This window comes from Thunnus maccoyii, chromosome 16 (genome assembly GCF_910596095.1).
Source record: "Thunnus maccoyii chromosome 16, fThuMac1.1, whole genome shotgun sequence".
Classification (NCBI taxonomy): Eukaryota; Metazoa; Chordata; class Actinopteri; order Scombriformes; family Scombridae; genus Thunnus; species Thunnus maccoyii.
The window spans coordinates 5,309,153-5,328,057 of NC_056548.1; the positions used below are offsets into that span (position 1 = coordinate 5,309,153).

General features: G+C 39.3%; 2 protein-coding genes across 5 annotated transcripts in view; one reads left to right on the forward strand and one right to left on the reverse strand.

Moving 5' to 3' along the window:
* Window positions 1-161: 161 nt before the first annotated feature.
* Window positions 162-7,922, reverse strand: ky (kyphoscoliosis peptidase). The gene is made up of 7 exons (XM_042388769.1): window positions 6,877-7,922; window positions 5,253-5,851; window positions 4,522-4,636; window positions 4,160-4,277; window positions 2,691-2,882; window positions 2,215-2,405; window positions 162-1,964 (listed from the first exon to the last, which is right to left on the reverse strand). The coding sequence occupies exons 2-7, from the start codon at window positions 5,829-5,831 to the stop codon at window positions 637-639; spliced, it is 2,523 nt and encodes an 840-aa protein (XP_042244703.1). The 5' UTR covers window positions 5,832-5,851; window positions 6,877-7,922; the 3' UTR covers window positions 162-636.
* Window positions 7,923-13,405: 5,483 nt separating this feature from the next.
* Window positions 13,406-18,905, forward strand: part of slc4a11 (solute carrier family 4 member 11) — a 126,315-nt gene continuing 120,815 nt past the window's right edge. For 2 of the 4 annotated variants that reach the window (XM_042388104.1, XM_042388101.1), the window contains exon 1: window positions 13,406-13,825. Coding sequence is in view for 2 of the 4 variants with exons in the window: in XM_042388101.1 (XP_042244035.1) it covers window positions 13,765-13,825 (61 nt within the window). In the remaining 2 variants the exon portion in view is untranslated. The remainder of the gene's footprint in view (window positions 13,826-18,905) is intronic. The other 2 variants (XM_042388105.1, XM_042388107.1) reach the window with 2 other exon arrangements.

The following is an 18,905-nucleotide window of genomic DNA, read 5'->3' on the forward strand; positions in this document are numbered from 1 at the left end:
AAAATTATCCCACTTTTTACATCCCATAACATCTCTAAGTTACACTAAAAGAAATGTTTTAGAAGTCCCAGATAATTGAGAGTAAAATCGCAGTGTTGTTGCACAGCAGTGACTGTTTGGAGGGGAAACAAAGTCGTCCATCTGTTGTTTTCACAGTTTATTTTTATTTCACATCTTTTTTTTACAAACATCATTTCATAATGCAGATTTACATTTTCTCAACACAGTATTTATGCACAAATGCACTCATGAAAGTATGATGACATGGCTGAGCACCACAGCTGAGCACCGTTGTGAATCTTGAAAAAAAAAAAAAAATTGTACTGAATCACTACCTGGATCAAAAAATAGCTTTCAAATAATACAAAGAAACTGCCAGGTGAGTTTTGTATTGTATACATATTGCAACAGTTTATTCACAGAAACATTATTTAAAATTAAATTCTCATACTCTATTACTGGCACTAAACTGGCTTCATCTGTATTACATTGATGCAGTTAAACCTGAAAGGTTATGGCTCACAGTTTGAATTATTTGTACAGTCTGATTTGCATCAGACCAAATTAATCCCTTCGTTAGCAGTTATTAGTTGTTTTCAGAAAACTATCCATCTGGTTTTTGCCAGCCTTTTGATTTCATACTTCTCTCTCCGACTGCTTGATGTCAAAGGTCATCAAAACAGCCATGTCACTGGATTCCCCAAATGAGGCGGCCAATTTAAGTTGTTGGAGACCGTTCCCGCTGAAAACCTCCCCCTCCCAGACTCTGCTCTTATTCATTTTCATATCAGTTCGCGTTTCTCCCACCACGCTCACCTTCTGGGCCCCAGGGATCCTCACCCTGAAGCGGACCCAGGAGAGGGGCTCCAGCAGGCCCACGCGGGGCTCAAAGAGCACACAGCCTTTCCTCCAAGCTGAGTAGACGCAGGGGAACGGAGGTCCCGGCTGATTGCTGCTGTTCCTCAGAACAAAGTCACACATGGGGTTGAAATCGCCACCAGGGGTGATCTTGGCGTACAGGCCCAGCCGATACACCCCAGCATCAGGTAGGCTGACGCTCACTGTCACCTTGCTGTCTGTGTACGTGCAGAAGAGGTGGCGTGAAAGCGGGATAGCTTCTGTTTTGTTCTCCTCTCTGCTGATCACAGTGTGAAGCTCAAGGTCCTGCTGGTTGTGGAAGGTGATGTTACACTTGCCTTGCTGCGTACTCACCAGTGCCGCCGTATGGCTGAATTTGGACAGCCCGGCCTCCAATGTTCGGGTCCCCGGCCCACATGCTGAGCCCAGGTTAGGAGGGAACAGCTCATCTGGACCGATCACCTTCCCTTTGCAGTGCAGCAAGAAGTTTGCAGCATTGTTGAATTTAACTTCTGTTTTCTCATAGTCCCGCACAAACACTGACAGGCGGTAGAAACCTCGTAATGGGCAGAGGACGTGGCAGGTCAGGAGGTTTGGTTGAATCTGAGTAGCCAGGCAGCGCTTGGCTACAGTAGCTTCCAGTTCTGGGTGGACAAGTTCACAAAGCACCATAAGGGGCCTGGATGTCTTCAATGACAACTCAAAGATGCCTTCTTCCACCTCGGCAACCTCACTGCCCTGACTGCTGCCTGCGACGCCCAGAGATCCTGCACTAGGCTGCAGGCCCCAGGACAGGAAGGGGTTCTCTGGGATCTCCTCCATGGCTCTTGGTGTCGGACACTCCACTGTGAAGGAGCAGACCCAAATCAGAGCAGTGGTGGCCGTTTCAGGTCTGGCAAACACCTTCACGTCGTACGTGCCAGTTGCAGGTGGCAGCAGCTGCAGGTTCATGCTCCTGTGGTTGACTGTTAGGAGTCCGAATGAGGAGTTGTTGGACTCTTTCTGCTCTGAGGCTCCACAGTGGAGGAGATCTTGATGCTGTGTGATCTCATAGGTAAAAGTTACAGGCCTGGAGAAGCCAAGGGACATGTTTGCCTCACCATCATCTAAGGAGGAAATCAAAAGTGGATTTTTTAAAATAGTTTGTAGACCAGTTGAAGGCAAAATTCAAATTTAATAACCTGAGTTCACAAAATCTTTCTAAGTCTCAGACAAAAACTAAATTATATATACAGTAAATATAATATAATAAAAACTCAAAAGATTTTGAAGGGTCAAAAGTTGTGAAAAATGTAAAAACAGGAGCATTAATACATCTGCACTCCTTTGTAAAATCAATAGAACTAACTGGTCGACCTGTGACAATGTGGAAGTGATGAGGCTGAATCAGTCTGAGCCCTATGGCGAAGAAGGCCGAGGTCTTGAAGACCCTCCTCTCGAACTCCTCCAGGGGGATGGGCGTGTCCAGGAGCTGCCATTTCTCCTCATCAGGGAAGTGTGAATCGATGAACTCCTCCGGGTCCGTGAGGAAATAGAAATCATCGAACCTTGGAGGCAACAGATGGGAGACAGCAGACTGGTTTGAGACTCAACTCGCTGCTGGTTTTTGGGTTTATGAAAATAAAGGAGCAAACTGGCAAACATGTCACCATTGCATTGCTGTGGTGCTTTTATGCAATGGTTGGCAGAAAGACAAAACAGCTAATCGCTTGGATTGGCTTAAAATTCCCCGTTTGGACTTTTTTTGCAGAAAAAACTCCTCCTAAAACTACATCACCACTGAATGATGAATGTGGTGGAATCATCCTTTAATCCCTCTTCCCTCCACAAACCTTTTGACGAAGCTTTCGTGTTCCATGTCTACTCGTCCTGCTCCCCAACAGGCATCCAATAGGAACCACTGTCCTCCCAGAAGCACAGCGTTCCACAGGTGATCAGATTTCACATTCTTGAGGCTCTGGCCCTGACGGTACCCGATGCCCTTACTGTGGCCTGGCACTTCTTGACACTCGATGCCAACCTCTCTGTAAATACAAACCAAACAGTGCACGCTCAATGCCCTTTGTTTTATATCGTGTGTCCTTAATCTGTAGTTCAAGGTTGTTTCTGCTGTCGGCCTTAAATCAGTCGATTCAGAGCGTGTTATTTATATATCCAAAGTGGCTAGCTTGAATTCAGAAGGGATCAAGGATGCAATATGCAGCACAATACTGAATGAATGGATGTAAGAATGGGAACAGAAAGCGTACTCACTGTGTTTGAGTGCAAACTGACATCTAGATGAATGACACACTTTTAAAAAATCTATTATAATATTTAATAAGTGAATTATTTTGTACACTATGTCCTTCATTTTGTGAATGTATTCATATTTTTCCAGCAGACCTCTCCTGAACAAAATTATGAAAATTTCAATGAGGCATAAAAGGCATAACAGCGCAGCAAATATCAATATTTTCCGAAGGATTTTCAATGTGTTATTTTCCAGGCTTCGCTTTTGAATACATTTTTATATCATCAGTGGTCACAGCACAACTATGTGTGCTGTGAATGAGGTTGCTTGTAGTGATGAACCCAAAATTATCACCAAACTACAGAGCATTTTCAGCCCTTTTTAGCTCATTGTTTTGGTTTTCTGGTCCACAAACTGTTCTTATTAATCCTGTTTCCACTGCGACAGGCAGCTGTTTACAGCAAAAAAAGAAGTCTGATAAACCAACTGTGCATTACCTATCCAGCATCAATCAGCTGACACAAAAAGTTAGCGGCTAGAACATAGTGGAGCATTTAAGAGGTTGATCGGAGACCAAAACAGAGCTAAAAAGAAAGTGATTATCATATCTATATTTGCAACTATATATTTATGGCAAGAAACATGACTCCAAAGTAAAAGTAATGTAGCTCCATGTCTGCTGGATGTATAAATAAGCGTTCACCATAAAAACTTAATATGATGACAGTTAATAATGATAGGTGATAATCTGTCAATGTTGTGTTTACAACTTGCTCCACTGTTAAAGTGCAGCTTTAACTTGAAGAGATTATGGATATTCTTCTTCAGTTTCCAACAACTGTAACTGTTCATGCAGTAGTACAATGGGAGGTACTAATAGCACAATTCACTTATATGGTTTGGAAACAGTTAGCAGGAATTATACTTTATTTGTAAGACAGATAAAAAATGCAAAAATACTGATCCTGGTCTTTTATAGACATTACAAATTAACAAGTGGTGTACTCATGTATGAGTCTACAGCTTTTCCTCAGTGTCTCAGAGGATTTTAAGTTTTGCTGTGTTCACCTGCACATTTCAGTACACAGGCTGGAGTAGCCACAGCAAACTCCCCGACCAGCCGCTATCACCTCCTCCGGGGAGCTCAGCTTCTCCGAGTGGCCCAGGTACCCGCTTACATCATACTCTGTGAAGAATGACAGTGGTGCTCATTCATTTTAGTCTAAAACAATATGACATTTTGATGATTACCAATCCTACAATCCAAAATGTATATAAAGATATGGATTGCAAGGAACATGTGCACTTAAGACAGAGACACACCTTGACAAATCTTAATTTTAAACAAAATCTATGATGTAAATTGTTATAACCATATGTGCTATATTACATGATGCTATAAAGTATGTGCAGTTCAGTAAAATACCCACCAATGTTGTGACAGAGCCAGACCCAGATGGCACGAAGTCTCTCCAGCTCATTTCTGGCTCCCTGTGTGATACTCTGCACTATTGTCTTCACATCATACACACACTTTTCCTTCAGCTGCAACACACACACACACACACACACACATATCCACTGTTAGATTTTAAAGTATTCAAACATTATTACATGTAGTCAAACTCACGCTTCAAAACATGCATTCAAACCAATGCCGCTGTTTTATTTTTTTCCTCACTCTTACAACATCATCCTATTTTCTAGCTTCTTTCAGTGTCATCCAGTGTATTGAACAAGCCAGTTTACCATCCACGCTCAGGGGTGTGAGTGCTGCCTGAGAGCTGCTGTTCTCGTTATGCTTTTATTGCAGTAGATATTATCGTCCCTCAATGCTTTTCCTGCAGAGCTCAGGAACACAAAGACTCATCTCTGCTGTGCTTTTGTTTTTGGGGGTGGGGGTGGGGTTTGGCCATCACTGCTCTTATTTGGCTGTGGTTTTGTTTTATCCTGCTGTGTGATCTTTGCTATGGATGGAAGTGAAGGAGTTACTGACTATAAAAGAGTAGTTTTAGGTAATGAAGCATGGACCACGATTAGTCACGATTTTTCTAAATGAGAAGTGAATGGCAGATAAATTTGCACTCTGGCCAGCAATTTTAAAAATGTTTGCGCTATGCATCTCATGTTGTAATAAACTAGAATGTGCAGGTGCTCCCACCTCTGCTCCAGCCATGATGACATGTGAATCAACCCTGTGGAAAACCTCTGAGTTGGTGAAGAGGTCTTTTCGACGCCTCCTCTTCCCTGCTGCCGCAGTGCGCAGCGCCACCCTCTGTCCCAGGTGTGCTTTCGGTTTCAGGTGCCTCAGTTCCTCGGCCTCCTTCCTCACCGCGCTCTTTTTCACCACAGTGATGGTCCTTGCCGCGCTCTCGGAGGACAGCTGCCTCTTCGTCGCAGGACGCTGATCTTCGCTTTCCACCATCAGGTTCTCAAACACGCTCCTCCTGGAGAGCACAGCACTCTGGGAGGCCTCACTGCAAACCAGGACCTGGGGAGATGCCATGTCTCCCCCAGGTGGAGGCTTTAGATTCTCCTGAGCCTGATTCTCATTATGGACTAAAGCTCCTATAACTGTAACAGCACTCGGTTTGCTTAAGATAGTGTTCTCCTGAAGATCATGAAGCTCCAGGGTCTTCACTTGTATGCATTTCTTCGGGGTCACCTCATCTTGCTGAGGATGGAGTGCAGTGCAGGAGAAGGGGAAGGAGAATTTCTGAATCGCAACCTCAGCTGACATTATGCTGGAAGCATGGCGTCCTAACCAGAGAGAAGGTAGATATTTTCAAAAGACAGTAGCCATTATCTTTGAGCTATTTTTAGCTTAATCTGATTCATATCTTCTTCATCTTGCACTATGTTTATTGTTAGGCATTATCAGACCAAAGCAAATTCCTTGTATGTGAAAACCTACTTGGTAATAAACCTGTTTCTGACTCAGGACCTTGCTCAATAGCTTAATATCAGACACATGGGTCTTCACAAAAGAGTCCATAACACTACCGCACATGCTGTACTGGCTGAGACAGAAAGTACTTTATATTCTATATGGTATATTCCGTGTAAGACAGTGATGAATTGGCAATTATATCATGTCTATTCATGACCATAAATGATCGCAAAGGTTGGAATCATTAGTCACTGTCCCAGCTAAAAGCCCAAAGAGAGTCAAATCTTTCACCAGATTAGCATGAACTTATATCCTCCAGTATCTGAAAAACCTGCAGATTCATGACTGTGCTTAACATCTTAAAAATAAGCAAGCTGAGATTTTAGTTGAAACTTAGTAATATGTCGGAGAAAAAAAAAAGTATTCCTTTACAGGGGCAGCAGGCTCGCATAGTTGTTAGAAAGACCAGCTGTCCTTCAACCTGATGACCCAGGCTCAGGACCTGTGTTGGCAAGTGCCCTCCCAGCTTAAGTGTCCTTCAGGCAGCATGTCACTTTCAGCTCTGCGGGCACAGTGCTGTGGCTGTCCCTGACCTCTGACCTTCCTTGAGAGCAACTGAAGTGAAGGTCCCAAAGAGTATCGTAAGGTATCATCCTGTATGCAAACTCCTTAAGATAATTCATGCTACATTTTTTCAGAATACTATTAACTTACTAAAAACAAGATCATACAACATTTTTTATATTACTTCCTTAACTGTTCATGATAACTCTTAAAAATGCGGATTTACCTCAGATTTAAACTCACAAAAGAGAAGGTCCCCAGTCTCAGAAACCTAGTCCTGGTCAGTTAAACTGTCGCTACATCCCTAAAAGTCACTGAGGCTCTTACTTACCCTGAGAGGATTTAAAATGCCTGCTGGATGTTTGGTGTGTCGGGCAGAGATGTTTCCACTGTGTGTTCTCAGTGGTCCCCAGTTGCAGGGGGAGGCTTATATACTCTCCCGGTGGCCTGCCAGGACAGGCCCCAGAATAACAGGCCTAAAAATACTACAAAGCAGTTAAGACCAGCCAATAGAGTAAGCCCCAACTGAGGACTGTGACGTCTGTGTCTGTATGTGTGTGTGTATGTGTGTGTGCGGCTTACAGATGTATGCTCTGATGTGCTGGTGTGTGTTCAGTACATGCATTCACCAATCAGTACATACACACTACAACGTATCTGGACACACAAGTGAGTGTGAATTTGTGAATGTGTGGTCGTGCATGTCAGCGTTTGTCCATATATGTATTGTGAATGCGTGCATTTGTGTGGCGTTGATGGGCGGGTGGAGGGGTTGAGCGGGCAGGTGGGGAGGTTGGCGGGTGAACACGTGTCGGGTCCGACGGAGGGTTTGGATTCGACGAAGAGTTGGCCGTTCAAAGAAAGAGATAGAAGGGTTTATGGAGGGCTTGGCATACAGTGACACCTACATCAGCATCAAACACACACACACATCTCAGCTGCACTTTGCAAGACACCTTCACTGGTGACATACAGATTAGTTTTATTAGATCAGAGATATACAAGGCAGATCTTGTGAGGTTAGTGGCTGCACATTCAGATAGAAGGTCAAATCAAAAAGGCTTTTTGTTGAGCAGGCTGGTGTATGTCTCGGTGTGTTTTACAGGCTCACATTTACGGTTCCTAAAACAGTCAATGTTCACTAAATAGGCAAGGAAAAAGTAAGAAGAAAACAATCAAAAGAGCAAAACATTTTATACAAATGATAGACAAAAACTTTGAGAGAGGCTTTTCAAAGAAAGATCCTCCTCCTCAGACAGCTGGCTGTTAAACAGGAGCTGTGAATGAGGTAAAAAGAAACAAAAAATGTACATAAAGGTGTAACAGTTTCTAAAGACAAAGGGTTTTTAATCTGACAAGAAACATAAAAAAATCTATAGAAGTACAAATTTTTGGGTATTATAGGGATTTAAATCCTGGATCTACTTTTCTTCTGAATGCAGTGAAGTGGAGGTAAAGGTATTGTATGTAACTCCCTATAGAACCACAAATTATTATTTTTACATTTCAGTTTTTATATGAATTTAATAAAAGAGAAATATATTAATTTGTGAGCTTTAGAGTCGCTGGTGCTGATGCTGGAATTTTTTTTTTTACCTTTTAACGCAGCCAGGCTAGCTGTTTCCCCCTGTTTCTAGCAAAGCTAAGCTAATCACCTGTGGCTCTTACTTCACATTTAGTGCACGCCAAGCCACCAAGAATAGCACCGGGCTTTGAAGCCAATTCGACAGAGTGGCCAAACTTTGTAATTACAATTTATTGTGTCTTGTCATGTGATGCACACTGGCCCAAAAAGACTTTTTCCCATAGATTTACACATCGTGAAAGAGGCGGCTGTAAATCAGCGGATACATTTTTTTGAGTGTCACAACCCCCACGAAATGACTCCTTTCACTATCAGAATTTGATCTATTCAGTCCGATCAGATTCCCCCCCCCCCACCCCCGCCATCTTTAAGCCCGATGAGAGACAGAGACAGATGAAGATTAAAATGTAAAATTTAAGAAGATGTAAACAGAGGTAGGTAGCAAGGCACCCCATATAAACACGCAATAACAAAATGTAGACACAGGTAGTAAGACACATAATATAAACACAATATAAATGTAATATAAACATACATATGCAACATATAAAAATATGAATATAATATAAACAACCTATACTAAATTTACCTTAGGCAAAAAAAAAATGTCTGTGCCTTCCAAGTAGTCTATTTCCTCAGGCTATTTCATGCAGAGGGAGCTGAGAGCATCAAGGTTTTATCACCTTTACCTTCAACTTAACGCTGAATTTTCATCTCTTTAACGCATGTCTATATGTTATAAATACTGTAGGATCATTGAAGGAAAGCAAGTCCTAGAAAACTGCTTTTGAACCTCCATAAAAAACGAGAGAGAAGAGAGATATGAGGAGAACTTGTTGGGTGATCGCCATAACATATCATCCAACAGATACAGTATTACATAACACTGCCATATGTTGGTGTTGATGTTGAAATGTGGGCACTGCGGAAGGACTGCCACCTCCGCCGGTGGTGGATCCTCAGCCAGCTGACTGTGAAACCGCGTGGAGTAATAATGCCATCTGGAACAACTGTCAGCCAAGGAATCTCACTCTGGCTTATTAGGGAAAGCAGAGGAGCAGGGGGGGATTCTCTCCAACTTAAGGAGAGGTGAAACACACAGAGGGGAGATGTGAAGTACTGACATGGCAGAGAAATGAAAAGGAAATCACTGCAGGCTAAAAATGAGTGGCGTTAATCTGCTTCCAGGCACTAGTGAATTTCTTATAGTGAGAAAATATGGATCCCATTTCCCTTTCATGAGCTTTAGATGTCAGATTTTTTTCTTCTTCTCCTGATTTATCTCTTAATCCACCAACCACTAACACTATTTAACCTGCCAAGGTGGTGTCGAAATTTTGGCCAAGAAATTTGAAGGTGTCTTGCCTCTAAAGTGGTTATTAAATACACATATAGAGTGTTATATATAGCAGTAGTAATGTTATTTATGCTTATTGTTTTGAGTCTGCACCTCAGAACAACCTAAATCTTGGTAAAATGGTTTGACAAAAGAAAAAATCTTAACTGAAGGTCTACTTATTAGCCTAACCCTAACCCCCTAACCCTAACCCCCTAACCCTAACCCCCTAACCCTAACCCCCTAATCCTAACCCTAACCCTAACCCTCTAACCTTAACCCCCTAATCCTAACCCTAACCCTAACCCTAACCCTAACCCTTTTTTAAGAACTTTCAACCACATCTCATGATCCTCCTTAGCTGTTATCATTTGACCAAAGTTCAATACTTAGCTCAGTTATCATGATGTGACCTACTGTATCTTCATGACAACGGAGCAAACTCCATCGTTTGAGGAAGACCTTGAGATGCAGTTGAAAGCACCAGCAAGTGGATCTTGAGTTTAAAAAAAATGTCAAACTGCTGTTTTCAAGGTTGAGAATGAGCTTTCACACTGAACTCACACACTTAAAATGCTGTACATAAACCTTACAGCATTAATTAGAAATTATTTTACATTTTTAAGCAAATGAAATAAAAGTGCAGCGGATAAAATTAACATGCACTGTGGACTTGGCAAAAGTTGGGCCATGTTAAGCTCGCCAGGTGGTTCCAGCTGTGTGTGGTACTGTGGCTAAATGCAGCTTCACTATATTTACTTCTTACTGGAGGCATCACAAGCTGTTTCCTTAAGATCTGAGGGAGCTACTGGGTGTGTATTCGTCAAACATATCAGAAACATATTTTGGCTCTAGGCTGTTATGTGATTTATAAACTAGCCAGGGTACCTTAAAATCTATTCACTAACTAACCAACTAACTCACTGGGAGTCAGTGTGGAGATTTAGGAATCAGAGCAATGTGTTCACTTGTCTTAGATCTTTTTTTATTGTAGCAGCAGCAGCAGTCTGAATGCGTTGCGGTTGTCTTTTTAGTCAGATCAGACACGACACCATTGCACTCTGCTGGAGATGAAGGCATGAATGAGTTTCTCTAAATCCCACGTGAGCATGAGACCTCTGATTCTTGCTATTTTTAGATGATCAAAAGTCATTACTGTGGCTGTGCTGTGCAGCTGGAACTACAATCTGAGTCCATTAAAACAAAAGATTTTCTAACTTGGACGCTGTGAGGAAAAACCTTGAGAGCGTGACAGAGTAACTGCTATGATCAGAGGTTTGACTTCCTCCCACAGATCTCTGGGACCAAACCTTTAAAGTCTGCTAATAAGTATGTGCCGTACAATATAGAGCACACCTACCTAATGAAATAATTAAGTAACTCCAGTGAGTATACAAGCATACCTGCCACAGTCTCAGAAGTATCAGTACTAAGCTTATTGCAGTTCTCCCCCCTACTTTTTAACAGCTGGTGTATGTGGCTTAAAAAAGCATAATCTGGACAGCTGGCCTCTAAAAATAAAAATTCAATAATGGATGGGTTGTTTATGCACTGCAATTTTTGACTGTTAACTCTAAAAAACACCCAGTGACAAAGCCCAACATGTCCTGGAATGAAAACACTACTGAAGCTACAGTAGGCCAGCATACTTACAGTATCCAAAGTAAACTCACAGCCTGGTTCCAGACCTCTGAATCACCACCCAGGTCTCCGATATCTTTAGTGATCCAAATATGAATAAATAGAATATTTTATAAGGTATATGTTCCACAGTAACCCACAACTTTATCAGAAGCTTATGGCCAAAAATTTCCACCATTATTCTTGTAGACTGTAGTATCAGTTTCCCACACTGTGGATAACACATGAAAAGGAGCTGAAAGAAGGCGTCATCTTTATGACGGTAGTTTAGCAATATGTTTCAGCAAAGTCATATAAAACCTTATTTTACCATTTCAAGGCAGCAGACTAAAGGAGACAGTTTTTTCTGTCAGGGCACCATTATTATGGAATGACCTGCCTGAGAATCTCTGACTTATCTTCTCTTAACTCACTTCTAAAAACTCACTTTTATCATGAGACTTTCTTATAGTGTTTATTTATTGATTGATTTATATTTATCTTTTATTATGTATCTGTGGGAATGTTCTTTTATGTCTGCCTTGTAAAGCACTTTGTGATTGCTGGTTTTGATAAGTGCAATATAAATAAACTTTATAATAATAATAATAATAATAATAATAATTATTATTATTATTATTATTATTATTAGTAGTAGTAGTAGTAGTAATAGTAGTAGTCGTAGTAGTAGTATCTCAAATAATTCATATTTATGTAGCCTAACTGTTAAGTCACATTGCTGCAATAACCTCATGGAATATATAAAGCACTTTTACTACTTTTAACAGATATAAGCTACTAATGATGTTGCATTAGCTTTTTGGAATATTTGCCTGAAATGAATTCAAAATGCCTCATCAGTAAATGTTTTACCATGTAAATTAGAGGTACGGTATATGCATAATTACAGACTATGACTTGATCTTGTTTCTTATTTGTTTTCTGAGTGGTTAGGTCAGTGGATCCCGGCCAGTGGTCGGACAAATGTAAGGTCATGAGATGATTGACAGGATAGGAAAGTAGAAAAAAAAACACCTCTGTTACATCAAAGTATCTATTTCAGACCTTTCTCTAGGTAGCTTTGCATCTGAAATTATTCAAATACCATAAAGGGGAAAAAAGACTGTGTTTGATCTGGTCATAAGTGGTGGACATACTTTACACAACCGATAATGAGGGTTTGCAAGTAAGTTGGGAAACACTGGGATAAGCCACAGAAAACTTTCCATAAAGTTTTATTTCTGATAATGCATCTATGTAAATAACACTTAGTTTCTTATCTAATTTCTAAACTAACTTTAAAAATGAACCAACTAATTTTGTGTGTTTCTCAGCTTGAAGGAGAGTAATTATATGCACATCTTGTAGGTTCAAGGCTATCAGAAAACAGCATAGATGAAAAAAGGTAACGCCTGCACATCTACTCCAACAGTTTAGTTTAATAATTACAACATTTTGATAATAATTGGATCTTTGTCAGGTTAGAATGTTTAAAAAATGGAAACCACATCTTTATGCTTATCATGCACACCAATAGACTGACAAGCTCTATGATGGCAGGTGTGGTTAACCTCAGGGTGATAAACATCCCAAAATAATTAATAATTCAATAAAGTACATAGAAAAAAACAGCAATACAAAAGCCACAGAACAATACATTACATTCATAATGCCATACATCAGAATCAACATCAACTACGTTCACAAATATATTGTAATAAGTAAGAATTTATAAAATGTGTGTGTGTCAGAGTCTAGAAATATACAACATATGCAGTATATATATTTATATATAGAGAGAGAGAGTTTACAAGCTTTACCTTTAAGATAAAGTTAGTCGTTTTTTTAACTATTTTCTAATTAGTCTGTATATTAAAAGACTTGCCAATAAGGTTTCAATCATATGTTTTGAATTTGGTGAATTTGGCTGTATGTTTATCTACAGTAGACCTATATGTACTGTACTTTTATATATGACTGCTGCAGTATATTACTGCATCTGAGCAGGTGTTACACTGCATTTGGTGACCCATCAGATTCTGTGACCTGCAGTGTTGGAAGTAGTAGTACTCAGATCCTTTACTTAAGTAAAAGTATCAATACCAAAATGTAAAAACAAGAAAAATCCTACATTTAAAATCCTACTTAAGTAAAAGTATAGAGGTTTTATCAGCTAAATTTACTTAAGTGATTAATACTTTTACTTCAATACTGTAAGTAGGATTTTAAATGCAGTACAGTGAGTACTTCCTACACTGCAGGTCACATAATCTGATTGGTGACCAAACACGGTGTAACACCTGCTCAGATGCAGCGTTTCTCTCTCTCTCGGACATGAAACTAATAACTACTAGCTGAGCTTCTCTTGTCGTTGTCATGTCGGATCATCTGTGACAGTCCCAACAAATGAACCGAGCTGTCTCGCGCCTGCAGCGGTGGGCGGGGTCGTTGCTGGTTCAGGCGCTCGGCGGGCGCGTGCTGTCATCCACACCTGGTGATGACCGTTGATTACTTCATGACACCGTCGTTACTTTTTTTTTTTTTTTTTTTTTTTTAAATGTAGCCACTGAAAAAAACTAAGTCGACACACGTCTTTTTGTACTTTTGGACCAAAAAAAAGAAAACGGAAAACCCGGTGAGAGAAGATATTTCGACGTTATTTGGAAACCGGGAACAGTATGAAAACCGTTAAGGACGATGGAGAGGTGACCGGCTTGTCGGTGAATCGATTTACTGGAGGTAAGATGCATTTTATAACTGCCTGCTAACGGTTTTTCTTGCACAGGTATACAGCCGTGACAGGTATGCATTTTTTTTTAGGTTTTCTCAACTCCGTCTAAAATAATTTAGTAATGCAAACTACTCTTAAGTTACTGACTAGCTACTTGTCATCTACAACAAGAGGTGTGTTAGCTAAGAGTTGACAGTTGCTAACTTACAGTGTTAGCTTGTTAAACTGCAGCCTGTGTGTGATGGAGAGAAATGGAGAGAAAAGAGACAGACTCCTTAATTAAATGGGACACACAAACTGCACCACAGGAGGGCTAATTTACTTAAAAGGAAAATTAGACAGTGTGGGAACAAGACTTCATCCCTGAGTAACAGCCTCCATCATGTAGTTTTGACTGGTTACTATTTGTCAGCTGTTACAGTAATTTAGTATTTAAAGTGGGCATAGGACACCAGCTGCACAATACAAACCTGAGAATTCAGAGTTTACTATGAGAGAAAAGTAACTGGCGACTGTTTTGATAATTGATTAATCGTTTTGAGTGATTTTTAAAGTCCCCCTCCACTTAAAAATGTGTTTTTTCTATCTTGTTACTTGACTTAGACGTTATAGCTTCACTGTGCAGGATGATGTATGTGCAGGTTTTGACACTAGAAGGCTGTTTTCACATTGATCTGCTGAAGGGGGGAAAGTTTCTCTGTGCTCTGACCTTAAGGTGCGTACCTACCTGCATGATCTGTGGCATCACAGGTAGTTTGGAGCCAATCGTGGTCCAGACCAGTATGATGTGGAAACTTCTCAGTGAAGTAGGAGGCATCTTGTGTCCAGCAGTTAAACTGTATCCTATAAACTATACTAAAATATATTTGCACAGTCATAGATTGTATATTTTTTAAATAAGGGAGAAGGAGAAGATGCAATTTTCAGAATTTTTAACTAGTTAACTGAACTTTTTTGTGGAAAAACAATATCAGACACAAATTATTCATCAAAACAGAGTATTTTTATAAATCATTTTATCATTGTTTATAAAACATGTCTGGAGGGGATCTTCAAGAACAAAACCTAGAAATCTTGGTTTGAGCCTCTTAAATGTGGGGTTTTTTTCTGGTTTCTTTTGTCCTCTGTGATAATAAACTGCATATTTTTGGGTTGTGAATCGTTTGGCGGAGCAAAACAAGACAATTTAGGTTGCATTTTGGGCGTTTGGAAACTGTGTAGGTTTGCAATGATTAGTCAGTTATGAGAATAGTCTATTGACAGAAATGTAATTGTTAATTATTTTGATCATCGTTGAAGAAGAAATGTCCAAATGTCCAAATTCTCTGGGTTCAGTTTCTCTTTTCTGGTTTCTTCAGGCTTCTGTGACAGTAAACTGAATACCTTTGGGTTGTAGACTGTTGGTCGGGACAAAACAAGACATTTGAGAACGTCACCTTGGGTGTGATTGATATTTTTCCACAATATTTTGACATTTTATCAACCAAACAACTAATCAAATAATCAAGAAAATGATCAGATTAATCGATAATGAAAACAACTGTAGTTGCAGCCCTAGCACTGTATCAGATATTAGATTAGAGAGACAAAATACAAAATAAAATGCTCTTTCTTGCATACCCTGTAGTGGATTCACATATAAGTCTTAAAATATTGCATCCCAAGACATGCCATGGTATTTGGCAGATATGCGAGGAATACATCAGAACTAATTATATATGGATAGAAGAAAAATGTTGAGCATACAAGCAGAATAAACAGTGTCATCAGTGCCAACACACATGTAAACAAGCAGCTTTAAATTGAACAAACAGTGAAATGTGGCATCTTGAAAGCTTCATGCTTTCCAACATTGTTCTGGGTCTTACAGTGTATTTACAGAGAACATGCAACTAGGGCTGCAACTATTTTCATCATAGATTAATCTGGTAAGATTCTTTTGTGATGAATCAATTACAGTAGTCGTTTTGTCTATGAAATGTCAGAGAACAGTGAAAAATGCTCTTCATATTTTCCCACAGCCCAAGTTGATGCATTCACATGTCTTGTTTTGTCCGACCATAAGTCCAAAACCCAAAGAGATACAGTTTATCTTCACAGAAGACAAAAAAATCCTCATTTGGAGAAGCTAGCAAATATTTGGCATTTTTGCTGCAGCGCTACATGCAACTGGAGAAAATGCTTTACCTCCTAGATTTCACTGCAATGGCCAAAGCTACAGATACAGTGACAAAAATACTGTATTTATGACAGTTTAGTTAAATTAGTAGAGAGATGTTGGAAGAGAAGATACAATTCAGGGATCAAACGGGTCAAAGAGGTAGGTACAGAAAATCAGAAAAAACAAAGTAAAAAGTAAAAGTACCAAACGATAATCTTTAGGTCAAATTGATAAGTCCATTGACAAAAAATGAATATACTGTTCTGATAATCAGTTTTCAAGTGAAAAATGTAAAACATTTGCTGGTTGCAGCTTCTCAAATGTGAGGATTTGCTGCTTTTCTTTGTCTTACATGATGAATTTAATATCCTTGGATTTATTGACTGTTGGTCAGACAAAACAAGCAGTTTAAATATGTAACTTTGGGCTCTAGGAAACTGTGATCAGGATTTTTCACAATGTACTCACATTTTATTGACCGAACAAATATTTGATCAATCAAATTTACAGCTTAATCAATCCTATAATCCTTAGTTGTTGTTGCCCTACCACAGAAAAAATAGTGTAAATATGTTCAAAAGCATTAGTGCAGTTCCAAATATCCCTAAGCAGAAGGACATTGTGACTTGTGATGTAGCGCTGATGCAACATTTATGATGTAATAGATGTACAGTGTAGTAGTAATCTAATAAGCATGAAAGTGAAGAAATGTAAAAATGTAAATGATCAGAAACAGGATTTGGGAGGGGGGGGGGGGGGGGGAATCACAGAATACTTTTCCTTCATACTTAAGTCTTTTTTGTCTTTTTCTACTCATTTCGTACATCATACTTGTATAAAAACAGTTCATAGAAAGACACAGTATTAACCTTTTGAACCTTCCTTTGCCTTATCTTGTAATTTTAATTGGTCTTTTGTAGAACTGAGTCTTAAGCTTTATAGTGCTGAATACTTGCAAAGTTCACAGCCTTGTTTAAAAGAATTCTGTTTACCTGTGACCTTGAATTTTCTCCAACAAGCACTTTTTTCCCTCACATCATCCAGTGTGTATTGTGTAACTGCCTGTCTGAACTAGGATTAGCTCTTTTTTTTTATGTGCCATTTGGCTGGCACTTTCATCCTGAGCTCCTCGTGGACTTGAGAGTGCATACATGTTGTTTTGTTCCAGTGAGAGTCAAGCCTCTATCTCTGACGCTGTTAACGCCATGTTGACCTACTCGGGGAATACACCCTGTTAGTACTGTACTTTACACGTTAAGAAAAACCATGTAGTGTCAGACTATATAGGTGTTTTATGGTTGATTTATATTTTTAAATTGAATTCGGTGACAGCTGATATTCTGTACAGGATGCACAACTGTACAGTATTTTAAAATCTAACAATTATTACAGTGTATACTGTATATCAATACTTTTTATCAGTTCCCCTGGTACAAAGACCTGACTTGTGTGCAGATACTCTGACTTCTGAATATGTGAAAAAAAGGGCAAATAGTCAGTGTTTCAACTATAGAAGAAAAACCTCTGTGATAGGATTTTTCTCTGGAATTTTGAGAAACTATTATGGATAAAATTACCAAATGGGAATCATCAATTTATGGCTAATTCAGTGAGTTTGTCAATGAAAAATAAAGGTACTTCATCACATTGATGCAATAATCCTGCAAATCCAGTATCGCCATAAAGAAGTTCATTAACTTGCAACAATGCCTGCAGAGACCTAACAGAGCGAGAGATATTATTAAAGTTATAGCGTCCTCTGTATTAAGGGTAGGACTTAATACATGGTTGAATACACATATTTACACTACACAGTTGTTTGGAATCTGCCAACATTAGAGGTAAGGTACTAGTAATTTTGATCAATTACACAATCGATCAGACAGCCTTTACCATTATTTTTAATGATACATTGTTAGTTGAACTTTTTAAGCCAATATTAGCAGTCTGCACAATCCACTGAGTTAAAGACGACCTTCTATTCCAAACTAAGATAATAAAGATTCACAAAATCTACTTTAAAAATAAAATAATGTATCTGTCCAAAAGTATTTTTCTATCCAGAAATCACAATTGGATATTAGTCAGTAGCTAACCCTAGGTCTTCCAATATATTCAGCTTTTAATAATTTGTTTGTTTTTTGTTTGTTTTTTTGGAGCAAATATTATGTAAAAATGTTCAGAGTACATCTACAGTGTTTTGCTGTACTGTCTACCAGGGACATGTTTCACCAAATTTGCAATTCGCGAGCAGCGACTTGCAACTTGAGATCATCTCGGGTCATGTTCATTTCAACACTAATCAGAAGAAGCACCATACTTGCATGTGCATGCGAGAGGACTCTAGGAATTGCAAATTTACTTATTTGTGAGTGACAAATCATTTGTGAAACAGGCCCCAGGACCTCCCCTTCTCTCCCTCCTCTGTCAGCCTTAAACAGCAGTGTCAGTGGTGTGTTCATGGACGCATGGGAATTTGGTTCACAGTGTTAATTGTTTGTTAAGTGTCATTCATTAACTGCTGTCTGGCAGGACTGCAGTGAAATCAAGTAGCTACTGGTAAAGCCATTAATCAATCAGCTCCGATACAGCGACTGTGGACAGTTACTTCACTTCCAGCTCCTTCAGTCACCTTTTTGAAGCACTTTACTTGCCAAGTTGAATAAGTACAACCGTTTGTTTGTGTTAAACTGGTATTGGCTTAATAGAAAAACATGGTACAGTATAAGGACAACAGGATTTTTTTTTACGTAAAATGTAAAACATCTGGATACTTTTTCATTCTTGTTTCATCTTTATTATTTCTCAGCTCATTAATCTACTTCAGTCTATAAATTGTCCAAAATAATGATAAATCCTCATTACAAGTTATCAAAGCTCTAAGTCATGTCAATTAATTGTTTTGCTGTCTGAGTCCAGAAATGAAA

What these genes read in the sequence shown, in the direction of transcription:
- ky (XM_042388769.1), bottom strand. Translation starts at nt 5,831, where the DNA reads ATGTCAGCTGAGGTTGCGATTCAGAAATTCTCCTTCCCCTTCTCCTGC. An exon ending in CTGTGTACTGAAATGTGCAG is followed by an intron (nt 2,883 to 4,159) that starts GTGAACACAGCA and finishes TTGTATTTACAG; the next exon opens with AGAGGTTGGCATCGAGTGTC. An exon ending in CACGAAAGCTTCGTCAAAAG is followed by an intron (nt 2,406 to 2,690) that starts GTTTGTGGAGGG and finishes GTTGCCTCCAAG; the next exon opens with GTTCGATGATTTCTATTTCC.